At 46.8% G+C, this 24522-nt stretch overlaps 1 protein-coding gene across 5 annotated transcripts in view; it reads right to left on the bottom strand.

The window, feature by feature from the left end:
- The window catches only part of BUB1B (BUB1 mitotic checkpoint serine/threonine kinase B), a 168526-nt gene that overhangs the window by 70510 nt on the left and 73494 nt on the right, over window positions 1-24522 (bottom strand). For 4 of the 5 annotated variants that reach the window (XM_063947509.1, XM_063947507.1, XM_063947508.1 and 1 more), the window contains exons 11-13: window positions 15805-15935; window positions 15445-15488; window positions 5436-5496 (exon numbers count right to left, since the gene is read on the bottom strand). In XM_063947509.1, coding sequence (XP_063803579.1) covers window positions 5436-5496; window positions 15445-15488; window positions 15805-15935 — 236 coding nt within the window. The remainder of the gene's footprint in view (window positions 1-5435; window positions 5497-15444; window positions 15489-15804; window positions 15936-24522) is intronic. The other variant, XM_063947510.1, reaches the window with a different exon arrangement.

Raw genomic sequence — 24522 nt, 5'->3', positions numbered from 1 at the left:
CTTATGCAAAGATGGATGGACTCTCGAGTACCATGCAGACCATCTCCTGAAGTGTTCTCGCTTGTCCTCTGGTAGGAATACCCTCAGGGCTGTAGAAAGGCCGGAGGGCAGTGCCTAGAATTGGGAGTGAGTGTCCAGCACGGCAAACCGCAGGTACGCCTGATGAGGTGGCCAAATCGAAATATGGTTAGCAGGAGTCCTTGATATCCAAGGAGACCATGAAATCCTGATCTTCCTGGCCAGCAATCACTGCTCGCAGGGATTCCATTTTGAACACCTTCAAATAAGGATTCAAGGATTTTAGATTCAAATGGGTCTTATTAAACTGTCCGGTTTTGGCACCACAAATAGGTTGGAGTAAAACGTGTTGCGGTATTGGTAATGGAACAATGACGTGAGACTGGACCAACTTTTGAATGGCCTGTTGCAACATAACTTGCATATCCTTGCTGGTAAGCTCGATTTGAAAAATTGTTGGGGAGGAGTACTGTCGAACTCCAGCTTGTAGCCCTGAGAAACGAGATTTCTAACCCAGGTATCCTGGCAGGAAGTCTCCCAGACGCAGCTGAAATGACGCAGTCGAGCTCCCAATTCGAGATCCTCTCAAGGTGGGTGGGCACCGTCACGCTGAGAGCTTAGCGGAAGCAAAAGTGGTGTTCTGGTCCTGAGAGCTGGTGCTTGCAGGCTCTCTGGACTTGCATCTCGTGCCTCTAGTCACATTGGAGGCACCTCTGACCTTGAAAGAAAGAACTGGACAGATGGCCCCGAGTAGGAGCGTCTCGCTGGCGGGGCCCCAGAGAGGAGAAACGTGGATTTCCCAGCAGTAACTTTGGAAATCCGGGTATCCAATTCAACCCCAAAGAGCCATTCCCCAGAAAAGGGGAGGGATTTCACGCTACGGTTGGATTCTGCGTGTAGTGTCCTGAGTGTCCCAAAATGAATGGCATGGGTCATCCAGCAACCCGCAATAACCGGTCTTCGTGATACACCTGCTGCCATAATCCTTGATGGTAAAGAAGCAGGACAGGCGAGAGACTGATACGTCAACCTCAGGGGGTTCCTCCCAAAAAATTCTACCTTCATGAGCAAATGGGGAAGTGCGCAAACATTTTTTGGACACTTGGAATTTTTTGTCTGGATTTTTTCAGGCCAGCTTGAATAGATCATCTAACTCTGTAGAGCAGGCATTCCCAACCACGGTCCTCAATGCACACCAACAGTGCAGGTTTTAGTGGTATCCAGGCTTCAGCACAGGTGACTTAATTAGTAGCTCAGTTATTTTGATTTAACCATCTGTGCTGAAAGCCTGGATATCACTAAAACCTGCACTGTTGGTGTTCCTTGAGGACCGTGGTTGGGAAACCCTTCGGTAGAGTCAGGGAAAGGGACACTGGGCTTGTTTTGTATAAAGAAAAACGACTGCTGTGACACAGCGTCCTCTAGAGGGAGCTTTAACACGTCCCATCTAGCCAGAATTAGGGGTTCAATACCCTGAGCGGAATCGGAATCCCCATTAACGGGATCAAAGTCATCCCCATCCGTATCAGAGAGTAGAGCAGGTAACCCACGCTTCTGTGGACCTGCCTGAGAGAGGGGGGGCCGTGCTGCATCTGCAACAGCTTGTTGTAGTAGCCGAGTTTTCTGTACGTTAGCAGTGAGCTGGGATGACATATCTGACATCATAGTTTTAAGAGAACCTAGCCAGTGGGGCTCTGGACCCTCTTCACCAGCCCCTTCACTGATTAGACAATACACAAAGTGGAAAGCTGCTCAGATTGTAATGTCACTCAGGTGCTAAAAGGGGAGGGGTAATTCTGTGTAGGAAAAAAACTGTGTTCCCTAATGCACACCGAGTGAATAGTATTACTATATAATAATAGTCAGATAATACGGAGATCTTAGTTGCGTATATCTGCAGATATAGGGTTAAGCCCCCAGGCCGATCAACAAGGCTTCTCCGTCACTGGGGGTCCCTAATACTAGGTATGGGCCTGGGGTGCAGGACCACACAATGTCGGCACAGGTCGGCCACCCCAGGTCAGCACACAGGTGAGAATTAATAGGGGTTAATAAGAAGCACAGAAGTGCTATGTAAGTGGTGTGATTAAAATAATATATACAAAGTGATAAGAAAAATACAATCTGATTGAGCAGCTTTCCACTTTGTGTATTGTATATAGAGAGGCATAAATGGGTCAGCATTAGGAGGGATTGCTGACACCAGTAGTGCCATAGGGGAAGCCAGGGGTATCCCCAGGTAAGCTGGCTCTCAGATGCTGTAGGTGCCATTACCATGTGGCCTTACACTGGGAATTTTACCCAGATATATTTGGAATTATTTATGGGGTGGGTGTGGGGTGCGGTGGCCCCTGTGTCGGTATGGTTGGGCTGCTTCAGGTCGGCACACCCTAACACTTTATTAACACTTATTATTATTTTTCTTATCACTTTGTATATATTATTTTAATCACACCACTTACATAGCACTTCTGTGCTTCTTATTAACCCCTATTAATTCTCACCTGTGTGCTGACCTGGAGTGGCCGACCTGTGCCGACATTGTGGGGTCCTGCACCCCAGGCCCATACCTAGTATTAGGGACCCCCAGTGACGGAGAAGCCTTGTCGATCGGCCTGGGGGCTTAACCCTATATCTGCAGATATACGCAACTAAGATCTCCGTATTATCTATTATTATATAGTAATACTATTCACTCGGTGTGCATTAGGGAACACAGTTTTTTTCCTTCACTGATTAGTGAAGATTGGCTGCATTGTTCACAGGAAACAATCAGTAGATAATGGAGAGAATCTGGTGTGGCATACACTGCACAGCTTGTTTTTACCCAGGTTCACAGTAAGCACAATAACATACACACACACACACACAGACCGTTCTATTGCAAGCCTGCCCTACTGTATGTGAGAGGAGACACAGAGAGAGGACACCAGTACACCCTTAGCCCCAGTGATGCTGTCAGCTCACTATATTACAGTAAACACTAACAATTCCTGCTCTAAAGACCCAGATAGTGTACACAAGCGGCTCTCCCCCTGGGTCATTTCATATCAAATAAAATGAAAAAATAAATAAAATAAAAAAAACATAAAAATGTTACTGACCCTCTCCGATTTTTTATAAAATTTGGTGTACCAGTAGGATGAGGGGAGGGGGGGAAGGGACGACACTAATCTACAACAAATTTCAACATCATAGGTTGGATATTTTTGGAGGTGGTGCCATCTAAAAATGACCAAAATATGCAAATTTACTGCCACGGGGGTCTTTTCGTTTGCCTGTAACTTTCTAATTAAGACAGATGAAATTTGTGTCATTTTGAAGCTTATGACTAGATCTTTTCACTTCAATTTTAATTTAGAAAGGTAGTACAGGTTGAGTATCCCATATCCAAATATTCCGAAATACGGAATATTCCGAAATACGGACTTTTTTGAGTGAGTGTGAGATAGTGAAACCTTTGTTTTTTGATGACTCAATGTACACAAACTTTGTTTAATACACAAAGTTATTAAAAATATTGTATTAAATGACCTTCAAGCTGTGTGTATAAGGTGTATATGAAACATAAATGAATTATGTGAATGTACACACACTTTGTTTAATGTACAAAGTTATAAAAAATATTGGCTAAAATGACCTTCAGGCTGTCTGTATAAGGTGTATATGAAACATAAATGCATTCTGTGCTTAGATTTAGGTCCCATCACCATGATATCTCATTATGGCATGCTATTATTCCAAAATGCGGAAAAACCCGATATCCAAAATACCTCTGGTCCCAAGCATTTTGGATAAGGGATACTCAACCTGTACTAAAAATAGTTTAACAACATTTGACCTCAATTTTTTAAAATAGGGATTTTTTTTATTTTTTTTTATGAGTTCTCCCATATTTCATTTAATTTGGGACTCCCATGGGATAAAGCGATAACAATAAAATTTACTGACAAGCAGGCAGCTAAATTATACAAAATTCTCACTTGCAGACAGTGCATTCTAAAGTTTTGAAAAACAGCAATCTATCCTTAATATATATATAACAGGTTTGTTCATGCTTTCAAAAAATAAATAAAAATAAAATAAAAATTTAAAAAACAACAACTCTATTTTAAACAATGGAGGTCAAAGGTCATGGTCAAAGGTTAAACTTTTTTTTTAGTACTACTTTACTAAATTAAAATTGAAGTGAAAAGATCTAGTCATAAGCTTCAAAATGACACTAATTTCATCTCTCTGTCTTAATTAGAACTAAAGTTACAGGCAAACTAAAAGACCCCCGCGGCAGTAAAATTGCATATTTTGTTCATTTTTAGATGGCTCCACCTCCAAAAACATCCAACCTATGATGTTGAAATTTGGTGTAACTTAGTTTCTCGTCAGACCTTACAAGCACAGCAAATTTTATTTAAATCGGTGATGGTCATGAAAATGGCGGTGTGTATTTGATGTGGAATGACCCACCTTTGCTACACACTGTACCAAATATCCAGCGTGGTTGAGGAATCAGGAAGCGCTGTGTGTTCTGAGAATGGCTGCAGTAAGCAGAGGAAGGTGCCAAAACGCCTAAGGTCCCGCTCTGATGTAGCTCCGCCCCCTCCAATGTGGCCGGAGTTACACTGATATATTATACTGGCAAAGTCTCCATATAGCTTAAAAACATCACAACAAGTGGCAGTCAAAGCATTTTTGTGCCAGTCTACACGGGGGATCTTAGCGGGACCCCCCCGGGATGGTACCATACACTGCGTCTGTGGTCAGCCGCACTTTGAACCGGGGGACCCCCCTAGCGGGGCCCCTAGTGTGTACTCCCCACCGATGACACCTTCAGGCAGCGTTCGGGGTGTGCAGCGATTTGCGACTTCAACAGCCAAGGTGCAGTGCCCCTCTGAACAACAAACCCTCAAGGTGGTCCTGCAGCGGGGAAGCAGCTCTGCACCTCGTAAGGCCGATGACCCTTTCCCCCATCCCCCTTCCTTCCCAACTCCCACGCTGTAGGTACACTGTTGCCCAAATAGCATACAAAAAATAAACAGAAAAAAGAAATTGAAGAAAACTCTCTGGAGCTGCAGAGATGCGCATCCTCTTCTGAGGGCAATTTTTTCTAAAGGGAGGGGGCAGAGAGGGGAGGAGCCAGCACACCCAGTTGAAGAAATTTAAAGTCCCGTCTATACCCCATCGTATTAGATTCCCCAATATCCCTTATGGATACTACAGGAATGAAAGCACATTACATTAGTTACAGAGAATGGCTAGGTGTTCCTGGCCTACACAGGGTACGATACGAGTCACCTTTATCCAATCCTGTGACTCCCTTTAGCTACGTATGTCTTATATCGCACTATCCCTCAGCCAATTGCAATACGCAATATGGGCTTTCAGACTTTACAGCAAGGACATTTGTTAAGAAAACTTACTTGCTGAGCTGTGTTGAACACGCCTCATCAAATATGGTAAAAGGCACATCAGAGGAGAGCGCTGAATAGAAGGGAGAGAACACTGAGAAATCTTTACCCGATATTGAACCAAACTGACTATTACATTAAAGCAGCACAGTTCTAAAGCCCAGTGAAAATAAGGGTGCTAAAAAATAAGAATTTACTCACCGGTAATTCTATTTCTCGTAGTCCGTAGTGGATGCTGGGGACTCCGTAAGGACCATGGGGAATAGACGGGCTCCGCAGGAGACTGGGCACTCTAAAGAAAGATTTAGGACTACCTGGTGTGCACTAGCTCCTCCCCCTATGACCCTCCTCCAAGACTCAGTTAGGACACTGTGCCCGGAAGAGCTGACACAATAAGGAAGGATTTTGAATCCCGGGTAAGACTCATACCAGCCACACCAATCACACCATATAACTCGTGATAGGAACCCCGGTTAACAGTATGACAACAATGGTGCCTCTGAAGAGATGGCTCGCAACAACAACCCGATTTGTGCAACAATAACTATTTACAAGTATTGCAGACAATCCGCACTTGGGATGGGCGCCCAGCATCCACTACGGACTACGAGAAATAGAATTACCGGTGAGTAAATTCTTATTTTCTCTGACGTCCTAGTGGATGCTGGGGACTCCGTAAGGACCATGGGGATTATACCAAAGCTCCCAAACGGCGGGAGAGTGCGGATGACTCTGCAGCACCGAATGAGAGAACTCCAGGTCCTCCTCAGCCAGGGTATCAAATTTGTAGAATTTTGCAAACGTGTTTGCCCCTGACCAAGTAGCAGCTCGGCAAAGTTGTAAAGCCGAGACCCCTCGGGCAGCCGCCCAAGATGAGCCCACCTTCCTTGTGGAATGAGCTTTTACAGATTTAGGCTGCGGTAGTCCCACCGCAGAATGCGCCAGCTGAATAGTGCTACAAATCCAGCGCGCGATAGTTTGCTTAGAAGCAGGTGCACCCAGCTTGTTGGGTGCATATAGAATAAACAGCGAGTCAGTTTTCCTGACTCCAGCCGTCCTTTTTCAGGGCCCAGACTACGTCCAGTAACTTGGAATCCTCCAAGTCCCTAGTAGCCGCAGGCACCACAATAGGTTGGTTCAAGTGAAACGCTGATACCACCTTCGGGAGAAACTGAGGACGAGTCCTCAATTCTGCCCTATCCATATGGAAAATCAGATAAGGGCTTTTACAGGACAAAGCCGCCAATTCTGACACACGCCTGGCCGAAGCCAGAGCCAACAGCATAACCACTTTCCACGTGAGGTATTTCAAATCCACAGTCTTAAGTGGCTCAAACCAATGTGATTTCAGGAACTCCAAAAGCACATTGAGATCCCAAGGTGCCACTGGGGGCACAAAAGGAGGCTGAATATGCAGAACTCCCATAACAAATGTCTGAACTTCAGGCAGTGAAGCCAGTTCTTTCTGGAAGAAAATCGACAGAGCCGAAATCTGGACCTTAATGGACCCCAACTTGAGGCCTAACGTCACCCCTGCTTGCAGGAAATGCAGGAATCGACCCAGTTGAAATTCCTCCGTTGGGGCCTTCCTGGCCTCACACCAAGCAACATATTTCCACCAAATGCGGTGATAATGTTTTGCAGTGACATCCTTCCTGGCTTTGATCAGGGTAGGGATGACTTCCTCCGGAATGCCTTTTTCCTTCAGGATCCGGTGTTCAACCGCCATGCCGTCAAACGTAGCCGCGGTAAGTCTTGGAACAGACAGGGTCCCTGCTGCAGCAGGTCTTGTCTGAGTGGCAGAGGCAAAGGGTCCTCTGCAAGCATCTCTTTTTTTTTTTTATTGTGTAATTTTTATTGGAAATTTCAAAAGTTACACCCAGACATTAAAGAGGCATATGAATTGTAAGGCAAACATGAGGAATAATACAGGAGGGCATAAACAGTGTATAAATTACAAAATAAAGATTAGCCACCAAGCCATCGGACATGAGAAATGGAACAATAGCAGGATATAGTAAAAACAATGGCATACAGAATACCCCAAATCAAACACTGATAACTTAATCGCCACCCGAAGGCGCCATTCGGGTGTACACATGAGAGAACCAGATTTATAATGGGGCACAGGTGACATACCATAAATGAAAATATAAATAACTCACATCCATCAGAATATCAAAACAAAAAGCCTCACATTCCCCCACACCCCATATACCCTAACCTACAAACAAAACAAATACACAAAATAAAATAAAGACACCTAAAGCAAACCTCCCAAGAACCCCCCACCCTGTATAACCTAACCCCAACCTAGGCATACCTGGATCCCCATAAGAACCCCATCCCTAACTACACTACACCTAAAGGCCTAACATCCCCCCACCCCCCAACCCCATAACACAGGATAAGTATACCGTATAATTGACAGGGGCAGCTAAAATAAATGGTCATAAACTAAGTGGAGCAGGTTACACCCACAGAATAGTATAGTAGTATGCAAATACGGAGTTAGCTGAGCTTAAAGACAGAATATATATATAAATGGCTGTGGAACTAAAACAAGCGACTACAGACTAAGTATGTCAAGCTTCTCTGACAAAATGGTCAAAAGTGCACACGTTCTTAGATACAAGGAGCTGGAAAACAGACATAATACTGATGTAACACTATATTAAGGGCCATTCACCAGTTAGAACAGGATTCTCTCGGAAAGTAAGTGTTACACGCAAATATTTAGCTATAATGAGCACGAGGATAGCAGAACAACAAAACTGTAGCTACAGGATAAGCACACAATATACTGTAAATGAAAGGGGCAATTAAATAAAAGACCATAAACTAAATAGAGCAGGTTATACCCATAGAATAGTAAAGTATAATGCAAATACCAAGATAACTGAGTCTAAAGAACAGACATAATTATAAAGATAAGTGGCTGCGGCATTAAAATAAATGACCACAACCTATATATGGGAAGTTGCTCCTGCAAAATAGTGAAAATGCACATACGGTAGATTTAGATGCACTGAGCCGGAAAACAGACAAATAATTATATAAGTGACAATAACACTAAATAAATGGCCTTAAACATTACAGCAGAATTCTCCTGGAAAATAATTAGTTGTATGCAAATATCTAGACTGAGCGCAAGAATAGCAGTATAACACAACTGGAACTATGAAAGGACATACAAACAATATGAAATTACGCAGTAGCTAACGAGAATCAGTATACAGAACAGAGCACAGTAAGGGTCTCAGCAGCCAGTGAAATGGTTCCCAGTCCCAAGTTGAGCAAAATCAGTCCGGAGGATGAGTCCACCCTGGAACAAAGTAATCCAGCCAAATGACAGTCCCTCGAGAGTGGGCAGAAGGATAAACTGTGCCATCAGCCGTCGCACACATCTGTGTCAAAATAAACGTATAGGGACAAGTGGCAGCTGAAGAAAACCGGATTAGGGACAAAAACCTCCATCCACGGGTTACACCGAACCACTGTTCCAAATAAATATTAGAGTGGAAAGCCATTCCCTCTCGCGGACTGCCAGCAAACTGGAGGATGTTACGTCGCCATTCTCCCTCTTCATCAGATAAGTGACTCTGTGTGACTGCAGATTGAATCTTCACGCGGGACCATGGAATCACCACTAAAGAAACAGAGACCGCTGGAGGATCCACACGCACCATCACCAGCCGTAGTTCACGGTGAATATGCGTAAGGTCATCCCTCAGCTCCTCCAGTCTATTAGTAATTCGTTGCTCGGAAGAACCCACAGCGGTAAGCACCTGCTGTAGTGTAATAGTAAGTGGTGCAGATAAAGTCTCACTAAGGGTCCCTGAGAGCTGCTGCACCGAATCAGGATAAAAGGACATAGAAGCAAAGCCATCCTGCTCACCAGCTACAGAGTTGTGGTAGATTTTGCACATTATGACAAAGCTGGAGACAGGGCACAGAAATCCACAGGATGCTGCCACCAAAACCTCTGCAGAGCACACTGGCCCCAGCAGCTGAGTGAGGGCAGAGCTGCAGCAGGAGCACCAGCCACACTGAGAGCAGAGTCTGTCTCAGGATCCAGTCACAGACTTCACCAGCCAGTAAGTTCGGACTCTTGGCACCGAGGATCCCAAAATTCACACTGCAGGAGCAGAGGGGAGTACTGCACTCCTGAAGAAATTTTCAGCCACAGAACACCAGAGAAACAGGAGATAGATCAGGATATTAGCAGGAGCTCTGGCAGGAAGCTGCCTACACCATGCTGTGTCAAGCCACGCCCCCCTCTGCAAGCATCTCTTGAAGTTCCGGATACCAAGCTCTTCTTGGCCAATCCGGAACCACGAGTATAGTTTTCACTCCTCGCTTTCTTATTCTCAGTACCTTGGGTATGAGAGGCAGAGGAGGAAACACATAAACCGACTGGTACACCCACGGTGTCACGAGAGCGTCCACCGTGATCGCCTGAGGGTCCCTTGACTTGGCGCAATATCTTTTTAGCTTTTTGTTGAGTCGGGATGCCATCATGTCCACCTGTGGTCTTTCCCAACGGGTTACCAGCATTTGGAAGACTTCTGGATGAAGTCCCCATTCTCCCGGGTGGAGGTCGTGCCTGCTGAGGAAGTCTGCTTCCCAGTTGTCCACTCCCGGAATGAACACTGCTGTCAGTGCTAACACATGATTCTCTGCCCATAGGAGAATCCTTGTGGCTTCTGCCATTGCCCTCCTGCTTCTTGTGCCGCCCTGTCTGTTTACATGGGCGACCGCCGTGATGTTGTCTGATTGGATCAGCACCGGCCGGTTCTGAAGCAGGGGTCTTGCTTGGCTTAGGGCAGTGGTTCCCAAACTGTGTGCCGTGGCACCCTGGGGTGCCGTGGGACACTTGCAGGGGTGCCTCAGGTTGGTGGTCAAGGACCAATTCAAACTATTTATTGTCAATGTAATAGGCAAAACCAGTGCTGGTGGCTGCCAATCATAAAATATGTGGCCAAACAGAAGCTAATCTTGTCCCTCACCACATAACTGACCCTAAGGATGACATATAAACATAATTTACTTAATCTAATATTTTTTTTTACATTTCTCAATAAGAAACTTGTGGCCTAGGGGTGCCGTGAAAAAAAAATCTGATACTCCAGGGTGCCGTGACTCACCAAAGTTTGGGAACCACTGGCTTAGGGCATTGTAAATGGCCCTTAGCTCCAGAATATTTATGTGAAGCGAAATCTCCTGATTTGACCACAGTCCTTGGAAATTTCTTTCCTGTGTGACTGCACCCCAGCCCCGAAGGCTGGCATCCGTGGTCACCAGGACCCAGTCCTGTATTCCGAATCTGCGGCCCTCTAGTAGATGAGCCCTCTGTGCAGCCACCACAGCAGCGACACCCTGGTTCTTGCCGACAGGGTTATCCGCTGTTGCATCTGGAGTTGGAACCCGAACCATTTGTACAACAGGTCCCACTGGAAAGTCCTTGCGTGGAACCTTCCGAATGGAATTGCTTCGTACGAAGCTACCATTTTTCCCAGGACTCGTGTGCATTGATGTACCGACACCTGTCCCGGTTTTAGGATGTCTCTGACTAGAGATGACAACTCCTCTGCTTTTTCCACTGGAAGAAACACTATTTTCTGGTCTGTGTCCAGAATCATTCCCAGGAACAGAAGACGTGTCGTCGGGACCAGCTGTGACTTTGAAATATTGAGAAACCAGCCGTGCTGTTGTAGCACTTCCCGAGAAAGTGCTACCCCCACTACCAACTGTTCCTTGGACCTCGCCTTTATCAGGAAATCGTCCAAGTTCGCGATAATTAAAACTCCCTTCTTGCGAAGGAGCATCATCATTTCGGCCATTACCTTGGTAAAGACCCTCGGTGCCGTGGACAACCCAAACGGCAGCGTCTGGAACTGATAGTGACAGTCCTGTACCACAAACCTGAGGTACTCCTGGTGAGGAGGGTAAATGGGGACATGCAGGTACGCATCCTTTATGTCCAGGGAGACCATGTAATCCCCCTCGTCCAGGCTCGCAATAACCGCCCTGAGCGAATCCATCTTGAACTTGAACCTTTTGATATAAGTGTTCAAGGATTTTAAATTTAAGATCGGTTTCGGTACCACAAACATTGTGGAATAGTAACCCTTCCCTTGCTGAAGGAGGGGTACCTTGACAATCACTTGCTGTGAATACAGTTTTTGAATAGCCACCAACACCGCCTCCCTGGCAGAGGGAGTTGCCGGTAAGGCAGATTTTAGGAAACGGCAGGGGAGACGTCTCGAATTCCAGCCTGTACCCCTGAGATACTACTTGAAAAACCCAGGGATCCACTTGTGAGAGAGCACACTGAGCGCTGAAATTTCTGAGACGGGCCCCCACCGTACCCGGGTCCGCCTGAGCAGCCCCAGCGTCATGCTGTGGACTTACTGGACGCGGGGGAGGACTTCTGCTCTTGGGAACTAGCTGTGTGCTGCAGCTTTTTCCCTCTACCTTTGCCTCTCGGCAGAAAGGATGAGCCTCTAGCCCTCTTGCTTTTCTGGGGCCGAAAGGACTGTACCTGATAATACGGTGCTTTCTTTTGCTGTGGGGTAGGCTGTGGCAAAAAGGTCGATTTCCCAGCAGTAGCTGTGGACACGAGGACCGAAAGACCCTCCCCAAACAGTTCCACCCCCTTATAGGGCAAAACTTCCATGTGCCGTTTCGAGTCGGCATCGCCAGACCATTGCCGAGTCCTTAACCCCCTTCTGGCGGCAATGGACATAGCGCTTATTTTTGATGCCAGCCGGCAAATATCCCTCTGTGCATCACGCATGTATAAGACGGCGTCTTTAATATGCTCAATCGTCAGCAAAATATTGTCCCTATCCATGGTATCAATATTATCCGACAGGGAACCTGACCACGCAGCAGCAGCACAGCACATCCAAGCTGATGCAATCGCAGGTCGCAATATAATGCCCGTGTGTGTGTAGATAGCTTTAAGGGTATTTTCCTGCTTCCTGTCAGCAGGTTCCTTTAGGGTGGCCGTATCCGGAGACGGTAGTGCCACCTTTTTTGATAAGCGTGTCAGCTCCTTATCTACCCTAGGGGGTGTTTCCCAACGTGACCTATCCTCTGGCGGGAAAGGGTACGCTAGAAATAACCGTTTAGAAATTATCAATTTCTTATCGGGGGAAGTCCACGCTTCCTCACACCCCTCAACTACAGGTAGTTTTTCTCACCAAACATAATACCCTTTTTTGTGGTACCTGGAGTATTATCAGAAATGTGTAAAACATTTTTCATTGCCTCAATCATGTAACGGGTGGACCTATTGGAGGGTACACTAGTCTCATCGTCGTTGACACTGGAGTCGGTATCCGTGTAGACATCTGTGTCTGTCACCTGAGGTAGCGGGCGTTTTAAAGCCCCTGATGACATTTGAGACGCTGGAACAGGCACAAGCTGAGTAGCCGGCTGTCCTATGTCGTCAAACCTTTTGTGTAAGGAGTTGACACTGTCACGTAATTCCTTCCACAAGTCTATCCACACAGGTGTCGACCCCGCAGGGGGTGACATCACATTCACAGGCATTTGCTCCGCCTCCACATCATTTTCCTCATCATACATGTCGACACAGCAGTACAGACACACAGCAGACACACAGGGAATGCTCTTACAGAGGACAGGACCCCACAAAGCCCTTTGGGGAGACAGAGGGAGAGTATGCCAGCACACACCAGAGCGCTATATACCACAGGGATATCACCTATAAAGAGTGTTTTCCCCTTATAGCTGCATATATATATATTATATATTATACTGCACCTAATTTTTCCCCCCCCTCTCTTTTTTACCCTTTCTGTAGTGCAGGACTGCAGGGGAGAGTCAGGGAGCGATCCTTCCAGTGGAGCTGTGAGGGAAAATGGCGCCAGTGTGCTGAGGGAGATGGCTCCGCCCCTTTTTCAGCTGGCTCTCTCACACTATTTTTTAATAGTTCTGGCAGGGGTTAATATACACCTATATAGCCCCTGGGGCTATATATGGTGTCCGTTTGCCAGCCAAGGTGTTAATATTGCTGCTCAGGGCGCCCCTCCCCAGCGCCCTGCACCCATCAGTGACCGCAGTGTGTGGTGTGCATGAGGAGCAATGGCGCACAGCTGCAGTGCTGTGCGCTACCTTGGAGAAGACAGAAGTCTTCAGCCGCCGATTTTCCAGACCTTCTTGCTTCTGGCTCTGTAAGGGGGACGGCGGCGCGGCTCCGGGAACGGACGACGAGGTCGGGTCCTGTGTGCGATCCCTCTGGAGCTAATGGTGTCCAGTAGCCTAAGAAGCCCAAGCTACCACCAGTTAGGTAGGTTCGCTTCTTCTCCCCTTAGTCCCCTCGGTGCAGTGAGCCTGTTGCCAGCAGGTCTCACTGTAAAATAAAAAACCTAAACTATACTTTCTTCCTAGGAGCTCAGGAGAGCCCCTAGTGTGCATCCAGCTCGGCCGGGCACAGAAATCTAACCGAGGCTTGGATGAGGGTCATAGGGGGAGGAGCCAGTGTACACCAGGTAGTCCTAAATCTTTCTTTAGAGTGCCCAGTCTCCTGCGGAGCCCGTCTATTCCCCATGGTCCTTACGGAGTCCCCAGCATCCACTAGGACGTCAGAGAAAGATAACACATAATAGCATTACATTAGGATAAACAGAAAAGAAAGGGTAGAATTCTTCAAAGCCAGCACCTTGTGACCTCTCAATGTCGGTCTCTTTCATGTAGCAGTCACATGACAATATCCGCTCTGCCAAAATCCACCTATTTTACTTCCTCTGTATCCTCTTCTGCCTGAGGAACTTCACAGTAGTGTATTCACTCACTTCAATGTCTGTGTATGCCATCACTGTCCACGTCACTTCATACATCCCCTCTACCTCCTATCCAGGATCCCTATGGTCTCACCACATTCAGCACAGCCAACCGATATACGGCATGTCACAGACAATCTATCCATGATGAATTAATAACTCTCCCTAGGACTGGGATCTGCAATTTCAATATACTCTGCTCTATAACAGTTACCCAATACCCATTACACCGCCTGAGGCGGGTCGCACCCGGAAGCCTGACACAGGAGCTCCCAGGGCGCGACCCGCCTCAGGCACCTTTCACACTGCAGTCAGCAGTCCGGCATATTGGCGGGTTGCCGACGTCAGCGGTGACGCAGCGCTCGGAGATCACATGATTTCCAAGCGCCTCCCGTGAACGGGAAACGGGTTGCATCGACCCAGCTCCCGTTCACACCACACAGAGAGCCGTGTTGAACACGAGTTCAACCTCGCTCACGAGCAGGGTTGAAATACCGGGTCACTGGACACGGTATTTCAGCCCTGGCACCTTTCACGCCGCACAAGAACACGGGTTATGCGCGTTCATGTGCCAAAAACCCGTGTTCAGAGGTGGAGGAGTGAAAGGGGTATAAATAAAGCAGCATTGGTTCACCTCACACCACAATCTTCTGTTTTATTCAGCATCTACTGTTGCCTATAAGGGCAGTGTTCTTCCAGTATTCCATCAACACACGCTACAGCTGTAACCCTGGCCGCTGTCAGAGTGCAAACTCCAGCTAACAAAACTACTCTCTACAACAGAGTTAGGCAGTAGCCGGAAATCCAACAGCTGTGGAACTAGACATCCCAGCATGCCCTAACTGCAAAACTGTGGTAGGACCAGCTGGGATATGTAGATCCACGGCAGCTGGATGTTGCCTACCCCTGCTCTACAATAACAATCCGATATAGAAAGCAGAGCTCATTAGGACTGCCTACAGTGAGGAAACATATATAGCTTGCAGTTTAAATTCCCAAATTAGCCTAGGAAGTTAGAACTCTGAGGAAAATCATCATCTAAGCACAGATGAGCTTTTAGGAGGCTGTAGTTGCATAGGAGGAGTCACTTCAATTAGCCAATGTATACTAAAAGTTCTTCAACTGAAGCAGAGTCACATAGAAAAGACTGGGGAAGTATAAAGAGCTGCAGAAGAAATTAGATTTTCCACACATCACTTCTTACTCACCCATAGTGTCAAACGGGGGTTGAGCTTTGGTCGGTGTGTCACTGCTTTAAATAGAATACAATATATTAAACTTCGACAAAATCACAACTGTGTCATACCAAAATACATAAAAATATATATATAGTGCTGCAGAGAAACGACACCTCTCCCACCAGTACTGGGGCAAATAGGTTTAAATTACACATGGGGTTACATTTGCATTCATGATTGTAGTTAGGGAACGTCTACAAGACACACTAACCTTAGCTCCAGTGCATTACATAAGAAAGGTTATGAAGCTGTACAATGGCTGCTACATAATGTAACCCATATATAATTATAGAAGTACAGTGAATCACATCATATTTATATTGAACCTGCCTTGGTAATGTGGGAGCAAACACATGTCTCAGAGATTCCCCAGTTTCCGCACCATGAGGAGATAAAGCAGTGGCCACCTTTGGTCCGGGTTCTGCTTCGCCATGTCCTCCACAGGACTCTGTGCGTGCAGGCTGTGGAGGGGAGATGATGCGCATTACGCTTTCTGAAGACACAGGAAACGTGTAGGATATGACAGGTACTAGAGGTAATACCCAGCAATGGGTCCAGATTCAAACTGGGGCACTATTCCATTATATAGCAAGGTCAGACCACATTGCAATGTCATTTATAAAACAAAGTGAGCTTGGATCTATCGTGGACTTCTGATTAGAAAATAAAGAATTGATGTTAAAGTGGAATCAAAACCATAAAACGCCTATGAAGTCTAGTAGCCATATAATAGAAAGACTTGCCATCTCTGATTCTGCACTACAACATTTCAAATTAAGAGGACAGCAGATTGCGGAAAGTACAGAAACAAGTTAAACTAAGCTTTATAAAACACATTCATATAAAGTATAACATTGAAAAACCAGATCATTGGGAATGTTCAAATATTTGCCACAAACGTGGATTTGGAGGTTGATTCAGAGCAGTATTTTTGTGATGTGTGGTCTTGATATCCCCTTAATAAAAGAGAAAAGGATCCACATATATAATTATATTTCCACCGGCCAATAGTAGTTACCAACCTGATATCACTGTTGATAACTCAGCAATCATCCCTACTCCACAAGCTCGCTGCCTAGGTGCCATCCTTGACTCTGATCTGTCCTTTGTTACCCACACTCAATGGGTGAGATTCAAATGACATATCACGCCCAATTTCCTTTCTAAAATGATGTCCGTTATCGCGCATATTGCACCCATAGTAATCAGGTTTAGCTGTATAAAGGGTTGGGTGCCACACTACTCCAGGGGTAGCGAGCTGAAATCATGATACAACGTCCCTGAGAGCAGAAACAGAATGGGTGTGAAAATGGGTGAAAATAATTGAATCCTGCCCAATCTGTCTCAAAATCATGTTACGTACATCTAAGAAACATATCCAAAATACGATCATATCTTACACAGGACAGGGCAAAACCTCTGATACATGCTCTCATTATCTCCCTGCATTGATTATTGCAATAGTCTCCTGACCGGTCTTCCCAAACATATGCTCTCATCGCTACAATCCATTTTGAATGCAGCTGCGAGGCTAATCTTCCTCGCTAGACGTTCATCGTCTGCAGATCCGCTCTGTCAGTCCCTCCATTGGTTACCAGTATTCTAACATATTAAATATAAAATACTTTTACTTACATACAAGGCTATTAACTAAACGGCACCAACATCTCTTCATTCATCTCAAAATATCTCCCTAACCGACACCCCCACTCAAGATCTGCGTTTCTCATCCACACGCATTACTTGTTCACACTCAAAATTACAGGACTTTATCCGGGCTGCACACACTCTGTGGAATGCCCTTCCATGCACAATAAGACTCACCTCTAGTCTCCAAACCTTTAAACGTTCCCTGAAAACTCACCTCTTCAGACAAGCCTATCAAATTCCAGACCTACCCACATAAATCTTCAGTGCTTCCCTATCTAATTACACCCTCTCTGTACAGTACACATCACATAGATTGTCTTTTACTCTCACACCCTCCTGACCGTTGGCCAACATTGCTGGGTGATCATATCATACAACCCATTAAGAACCTAGCAATCTGGTGGACCATTATGCAATAGGTAGCATCTATCCTTGTGTATCAATGCCTAATTCCCTATAGATTGTAAGCTTGCTAGGAGGGCCTTCCTACGTCTGTCTGTTTTTACCCAGTTTTTTTCTATTACTGTCGTTCTCATCGTAAAGCGCAACAAAATATGCTGCGCTATATAAGAAACTTAATAAAAAAGGATTTTAATTACCTACCGGTAAATCCTTTTCTCAAAGTCCATAAGGGATTCTGTGGACACCTATTGCAATGAGGTATAGATGGGGTCCAAAGGAGCCGGTGCACTTTAAATTTCTTCAACAGGGTATTCTGGCTCCTCCCCTATGCCCTCCCACACAGCTCAGTCTAGGAAAACTGTGCCCGAATGAGAAGGACATACTTGAGAGGAGGAAACCTGACAATACACGAGTGGTGAGATGAACGAAACACACAGCAACAAAAACTAGCAACCGCTAGTGAAACAAGAAAACAGCAATAGCTGATCACTTCACAACAAAATAATAACTTGCAGGAAAGGTGAAGCACAGAAGCGGGTGCCTAGTATCCCTTATGGACTACAAGAATAGGATTTACCGGTAGGTAATTAAAATAAGAATTTACTTACCGATAATTCTATTTCTTGTAGTCCGTAGTGGATGCTGGGGACTCCGTAAGGACCATGGGGGATAGCGGCTCCGCAGGAGACTGGGCACAAAAGTAAAAGCTTTAGGACTAGCTGGTGTGCACTGGCTCCTCCCCCTATGACCCTCCTCCAAGCCTCAGTTAGGATACTGTGCCCGGACGAGCGTACACAATAAGGAAGGATTTTGAATCCCGGGTAAGACTCATACCAGCCACACCAATCACACCGTATAACTTGTGATCTAAACCCAGTTAACAGCATGATAACAGAGGAGCCTTTAGAAAAGATGGCTCACTACAGCAATAACACGATTTTTGGTAACAATAACTATGTACCAGTATTGCAGACAATCCGCACTTGGGATGGGCGCCCAGCATCCACTACGGACTACGAGAAATAGAATTATCGGTAAGTAAATTCTTATTTTCTCTGACGTCCTAGTGGATGCTGGGGACTCCGTAAGGACCATGGGGATTATACCAAAGCTCCCAAACGGGCGGGAGAGTGCGGATGACTCTGCAGCACCAAATGAGAGAACTCCAGGTCCTCCTCAGCCAGGTTATCAAATTTGTAGAATTTTACAAACGTATTTGCTCCTGACCAAGTAGCTGCTCGGCAAAGTTGTAAAGCCGAGACCCCTCGGGCAGCCGCCCAAGATGAGCCCACCTTCCTTGTGGAGTGGGCATTTACAGATTTTTGGCTGTGGCAGGCCTACCACAGAATGTGCAAGCTGAATTTTACTACAAATCCAACGAGCAATAGTCTGCTTAGAAGCAGGAGCACCCAGCTTGTTGGGTGCATACAGGATAAACAGCGAGTCAGATTTTCTGACTCCAGCCGTCCTGGAAACATATATTTTCAGGGCCCTGACAACGTCTAGCAACTTGGAGTCCTCCAAGTCCCTAGTAGCCGCAGGCACCACAATAGGTTGGTTCAAGTGAAACGCTGAAACCACCTTAGGGAGAAACTGAGGACGAGTCCTCAATTCCGCCCTGTCCGAATGGAAAATCAGATAAGGGCTTTTACAGGATAAAGCCGCCAATTCTGACACGCGCCTGGCCCAGGCCCGGGCCAACAGCATGACCACTTTCCATGTGAGATATTTTAACTCCACAGATTTAAATGGTTCAAACCAATGTGACTTTTTGGAACCCCAAAACTACATTGAGATCCCAAGGTGCCACTGGAGGCACAAAAGGAGGCTGTATATGCAGTACCCCTTTTACAAACGTCTGAACTTCAGAAACTGAAGCTAGTTTTTTCTGGAAGAAAATCGACAGGGCCGAAATTTGAAACTTAATGGACCCAAATTTCAGGTCCATAGACACTCCTGCTTGCAGGAAATGTAGGAATCAATCCAGTTGAAATTCCTCCGTCGGGCCTTACTGGCCTCGCACCACGCAACATATATTTTCGCCAAATGCGGTGATAATGTTTTGCGGTTACATCCTTCCTGGCTTTGATCAGGATAGGGATGACTTCCCCCGGAATGCCTTTTTCCCTCAGGATCCGGTGTTCAACCGCCATGCCGTCAAACGCAGCCGCGGTAAGTCTTGGAACAGACAGGGTCCTTGCTGGAGCAGGTCCCTTCTTAGAGGTAGAGGCCACGGATCCTCCGTGAGCATCTCTTGAAGTTCCGGTTACCAAGTCCTTCTTGGCCAATCCGGAGCCACGAATATAGTGCTTACTCCTCTCCTTCTTATAATTCTCAGTACCTTGGGTATGAGAGGCAGAGGAGGGAACACATACACTGACCGGTACACCCATGGTGTTACCAGAGCGTCTACAGCTATTGCCTAAGGGTCCCTTGACCTGGCGCAATACCTGCCGAATTTTTCCCAACGGTTTATAATCATTTGGAAGACTTCTGGTTGAAGTCCCCACTCTCCCGGGTGGAGGTCGTGTCTGCTGAGGAAGTCTGCTTCCCAGTTGTCCACTCCCGGAATGACTACTGCTGACAGTGCTATCACATGATTTTCCGCCCAGCGAAGAATCCTTGCAGCTTCTGCCATTGCCCTCCTGCTTCTTGTGTCACCCTGTCTGTTTACATGGGTGACTGCCGTGATGTTGTCCGACTGGATCAACCCCGGCTGACCTTGAAGCAGAGGTCTTGCTAAGCTTAGAGCATTGTAAATGGCCCTTAGCTTCAGGATATTTATGTGAAGTGATGTCTCCAGGCTTGACCATAAGCCCTGGAAATTCCTTCCCTGTGTGACTGCTCCCCAGCCTCGCAGGCTGGCATCCGTGGTCACCAGGACCCAGTCCTAAATGCCGAATCTGCGGCCCTCTAGAAGATGAGCACTCTGCAACCACCACAGGAGGGACACCCTTGTCCTTGGTGACAGGGTTATCCGCTGATGCATCTGAAGATGCGACCCGGATCATTTTTCCAGCAGGTCCCACTGGAAAGTTCTTGCGTGGAACTGCTGAATGGGATCGCTTCATAGGAAGCCACCATTTTTCCCCGAACCCTTTCATTGATGTACTGAGACTTGGCTCGGTTATAAGAGGTTCCCGACTAGCTCGGATAACTCCTTGACTTTCTCCTCCAGGAGAAACACCTTTTTCTGGACTGTGTCCAGGATCATCCCTAGGAACAGAATACGAGTCGTCGGAATCAGCTGCGATTTTGGAATATTGAGAATCCAAACGTGCTGCCGCAACACTACCTGAGATAGTGCTGCACCGACCTCCAACTGTTCCCTGGATCATACCCTTATCAGGGGATCGTCCAAGCACGGGATAACTAATATTCCCTTCCTTTGAAGGAGTATCATCATTTCGGCCATTACCTTGGTAAAGACCCGGGGTGCCGTGGACCATCCCTACGGCAGCGTCTGAAACGGATAGTGACAGTTCTGTACCACAAACCTGAGGTACCCTTGGTGAGAAGGGTAATTTGGGACAGGAAGGTAAGCATCCTTGATGTCACGAGACATCATGTCGTCCCTTTCTTCCAGGTTCGCAATCACTGCTCTGAGTGACTCAATCTTGAATTTGAACCTCCGTATGTAAGTGTTCAAGATTTTAGATGTAGAATCGGTCTCACCGAGCCGTCCGGCTTCGGTACCACACAGTGTGGAATAATACCCCCTTCCCTGTTGCAGGAGGGGTACCTTGATTATCACCTGCTGGGAATACAGCTTGTGAATGGCTTCCAAAACTGCCTCCCTGTCAGAGGGAGACGTTGGTAAAGCCGACTTTAGGAATTGGCAAGGGGGAGACGTCTCGAATTCCAATTTGTACCCCTGAGATATCATCTGAAGGATCCAGGGGTCTACTTGCGAGTGAGCCCACTGCGCGCTGAAATACATTGAGACGGGCCCCCACTGTGCCTGAGCTTGTAGAGCCCTAGCGTCATACTGAGGGCTTGGCAGAGGCGTGCGAGGGCTTCTGTTCCTGGGAACTGGCTGATTTCTGCAGCCTTTTTCCTCTCCTTCTGTCACGGGGCAGAAATGAGGAACCCTTTGCCCGCTTGCCAACGAAGGACTGCGCCTGATAGTACGGCGTCTTCCTATTTTGAGAGGCGACCTGGGGTACAAACGTGGATTTCCCAGCTGTTGCCGTGGCCACCAGGTCTGAAAGACAGACCCCAAATGACTCCTCCCCTTTATAAGGCAATACTTCCAAATGCCGTTTTGGAATCCGCATCACCTGACCACTGTCGTGTCCATAACCCTCTACTGGCAGAAATGGACAACGCACTTATACTTGATGCCAGTCGGCAAATATTCCGCTGTGCATCATGCATATATAGAAATGCATCTTTTAAATGCTCTATAGGCAATAATATACTGTCCCTATCTAGGGTATCAATATTTTCAGTCAGGGAATCCGACCACGCCAACCCAGCACATCCAGGCTGAGGCGATTGCTGGTCGCAGTATAACACCAGTATGTGTGTAAATACATTTTAGGATACCCTCCTGCTTTCTATCAGCAGGATCCTTAAGGGCGGCCATCTCAGGAGAGGGTAGAGCCCTTGTTTTTACAAGCGTGTGAGCGCCTTATCCCCCCCCCTAGAGGGTGTTTCCCAACGCACCCCAACCTCTGGCGGGAAAGGATATACTGCCAATAACTTTTTAGAATTTATCAATGGTCATCGGGGGAAACCCACGCATCATCACACACCTCATTTAATTTCTCAGATTCAGGAAAACTACAGGTAGTTTTTCCTCACCGAACATAATACCCCTTTTTTGGTGGTACTCATATTATCAGAAATGTGTAAAACATTTTTAATTGCCTCAATCATGTAACGTGTGGCCCTACTGGAAATCACGTTTGTCTCTTCACCGTCGACACAGGAGTCAGTATCCGTGTCGGCGTCTGTATCTGCCATCTGAGGTAACGGGCGCTTTAGAGCCCCTGACGGCCCATGAGACGTCTGGACAGGCACAAGCTGAGTAGCCGGCTGTCTCATGTCATCAACTGTCTTTTATACAGAGCTGACACCGTCACGTAATTTTCAACAGTTCACCCACTCAGGTGTCGACCCCCTAGGGGGTGACATCACTATTACAGACAATCTGCTCGGTCTCCACATCATTTTTCTCCTCATACATGTCCACACAAACGTACCGACACACAGCACACACACAGGGAATGCTCTGATAGAGGACAGGACCCCACTAGCCCTTTGGGGAGACAGAGGGAGAGTTTGCCAGCACACACCAGAGCGCTATATTATATTATATATATATATATATATATATATATATATATATATATATATATATATATATATATATATATATATATATATATATATATAGGGATAACCTTATATAACTGTTTTTCCCCTTATAGCTGCTGTATTTTTAATACTGTGCCTAATTAGTGCCCCCCTCTCTTTTTTAACCCTTTCTGTAGTGTAGTGACTGCAGGGGAGAGCCAGGGAGCTTCCCTCCAACGGAGCTGTGAGGGAAAATGGCGCTTGTGTGCTGAGGAGATAGGCTCCGCCCCCTTCTCGGCGGCCTTTCTCCCGCTTTTTTGTGGAAAAACTGGCAGGGGTTAAATACATCCATATAGCCCAGGAGCTATATGTGATGTATTTTTAGCCATTAAAAGTATTTTCATTGCGTCTCAGGGCGCCCCCCCCCAGCGCCCTGCACCCTCAGTGACCGGAGTGTGAAGTGTACTGAGAGCAATGGCGCACAGCTGCGGTGCTGTGCGCTACCTTATAGAAGACAGGACGTCTTCTGCCGCCGATTTTCCGGACCTCTTCACTCTTCTGGCTCTGTAAGGGGGCCGGCGGCGCGGCTCCGGGACCCATCCATGGCTGGGCCTGTGATCGTCCCTCTGGAGCTAATGTCCAGTAGCCAAGAAGCCCAATCCACTCTGCACGCAGGTGAGTTCGCTTCTTCTCCCCTTAGTCCCTCGATGCAGTGAGCCTGTTGCCAGCAGGACTCACTGAAAATAAAAAACCTATTTAAAACTTTTACTCTAAGCAGCTCAGGAGAGCCACCTAGTCTGCACCCTTCTCGTTCGGGCACAAAAATCTAACGGAGGCTTGGAGGAGGGTCATAGGGGGAGGAGCCAGTGCACACCAGCTAGTCCTAAAGCTTTTACTTTTGTGCCCAGTCTCCTGCGGAGCCGCTATCCCCCATGGTCCTTACGGAGTCCCCAGCATCCACTAGGACGTCAGAGAAAGTACTCTTTTCTCTATCATCCATAAGGGATACTGGGGACACTTACAATGGAGACGTACCAAAGCTCCCAGAACGGGTGGGAACATGCTGAGACGCCTGCAACACCGTATGTCCAAACTGGACATCCTCCATAGCCAGGGTATCAAACCTGTAGAACTTGACAACCGTGTTTGTCCCTGAGCAGATAGCAGCCCGGCACAGTTGCAATGCCGAGACACCACGGGCAGCCACCCAGGAAGAACCCACAGACCTGGTAGAGTGGGCCTTGACAAACCTAGGAACAGGCAAGGCCGCCGAAGCGTAGGCCTGTTGAATAGTAAGACTAATCTAACGGGCAATAGACTGCTTTGAAGCAGGATGACTCTTTTTGTGAGCATCATACACCACAAAGAGGGCATCCAATTTCCGGACAGCAGAACTCCTCTTGACGTAAATCTTCAGGACTCGCACCACATCCAAGAACTCAGGAAGAGAGGAAGTGGCCAAAGTCCCTAGAACCACGATAGGCTGATTCAGGTGGAACGCAGAGACCACCTTTGTCAGGAACTACTGACGTGTCCTGAACACTGCACTGTCCACATGAAAGAACAGGTAGGGACTCTTACAGGACAAAGCACCCAGTTATGAAACACGCCTAGCGGAAGCCAAGGCAATAAAAGTCTTTCACGTGAGGTGAGGTACTAGTCCTCCACCGGACATCAGAGGTTCAAACCAAGAGG

This window comes from Pseudophryne corroboree, chromosome 12 (assembly GCF_028390025.1).
Source record: "Pseudophryne corroboree isolate aPseCor3 chromosome 12, aPseCor3.hap2, whole genome shotgun sequence".
Lineage (NCBI taxonomy): Eukaryota > Metazoa > Chordata > Amphibia > Anura > Myobatrachidae > Pseudophryne > Pseudophryne corroboree.
Note: the sequence above shows the minus strand (reverse complement) of the source record. Positions and strands in the feature narration are given on the sequence as shown.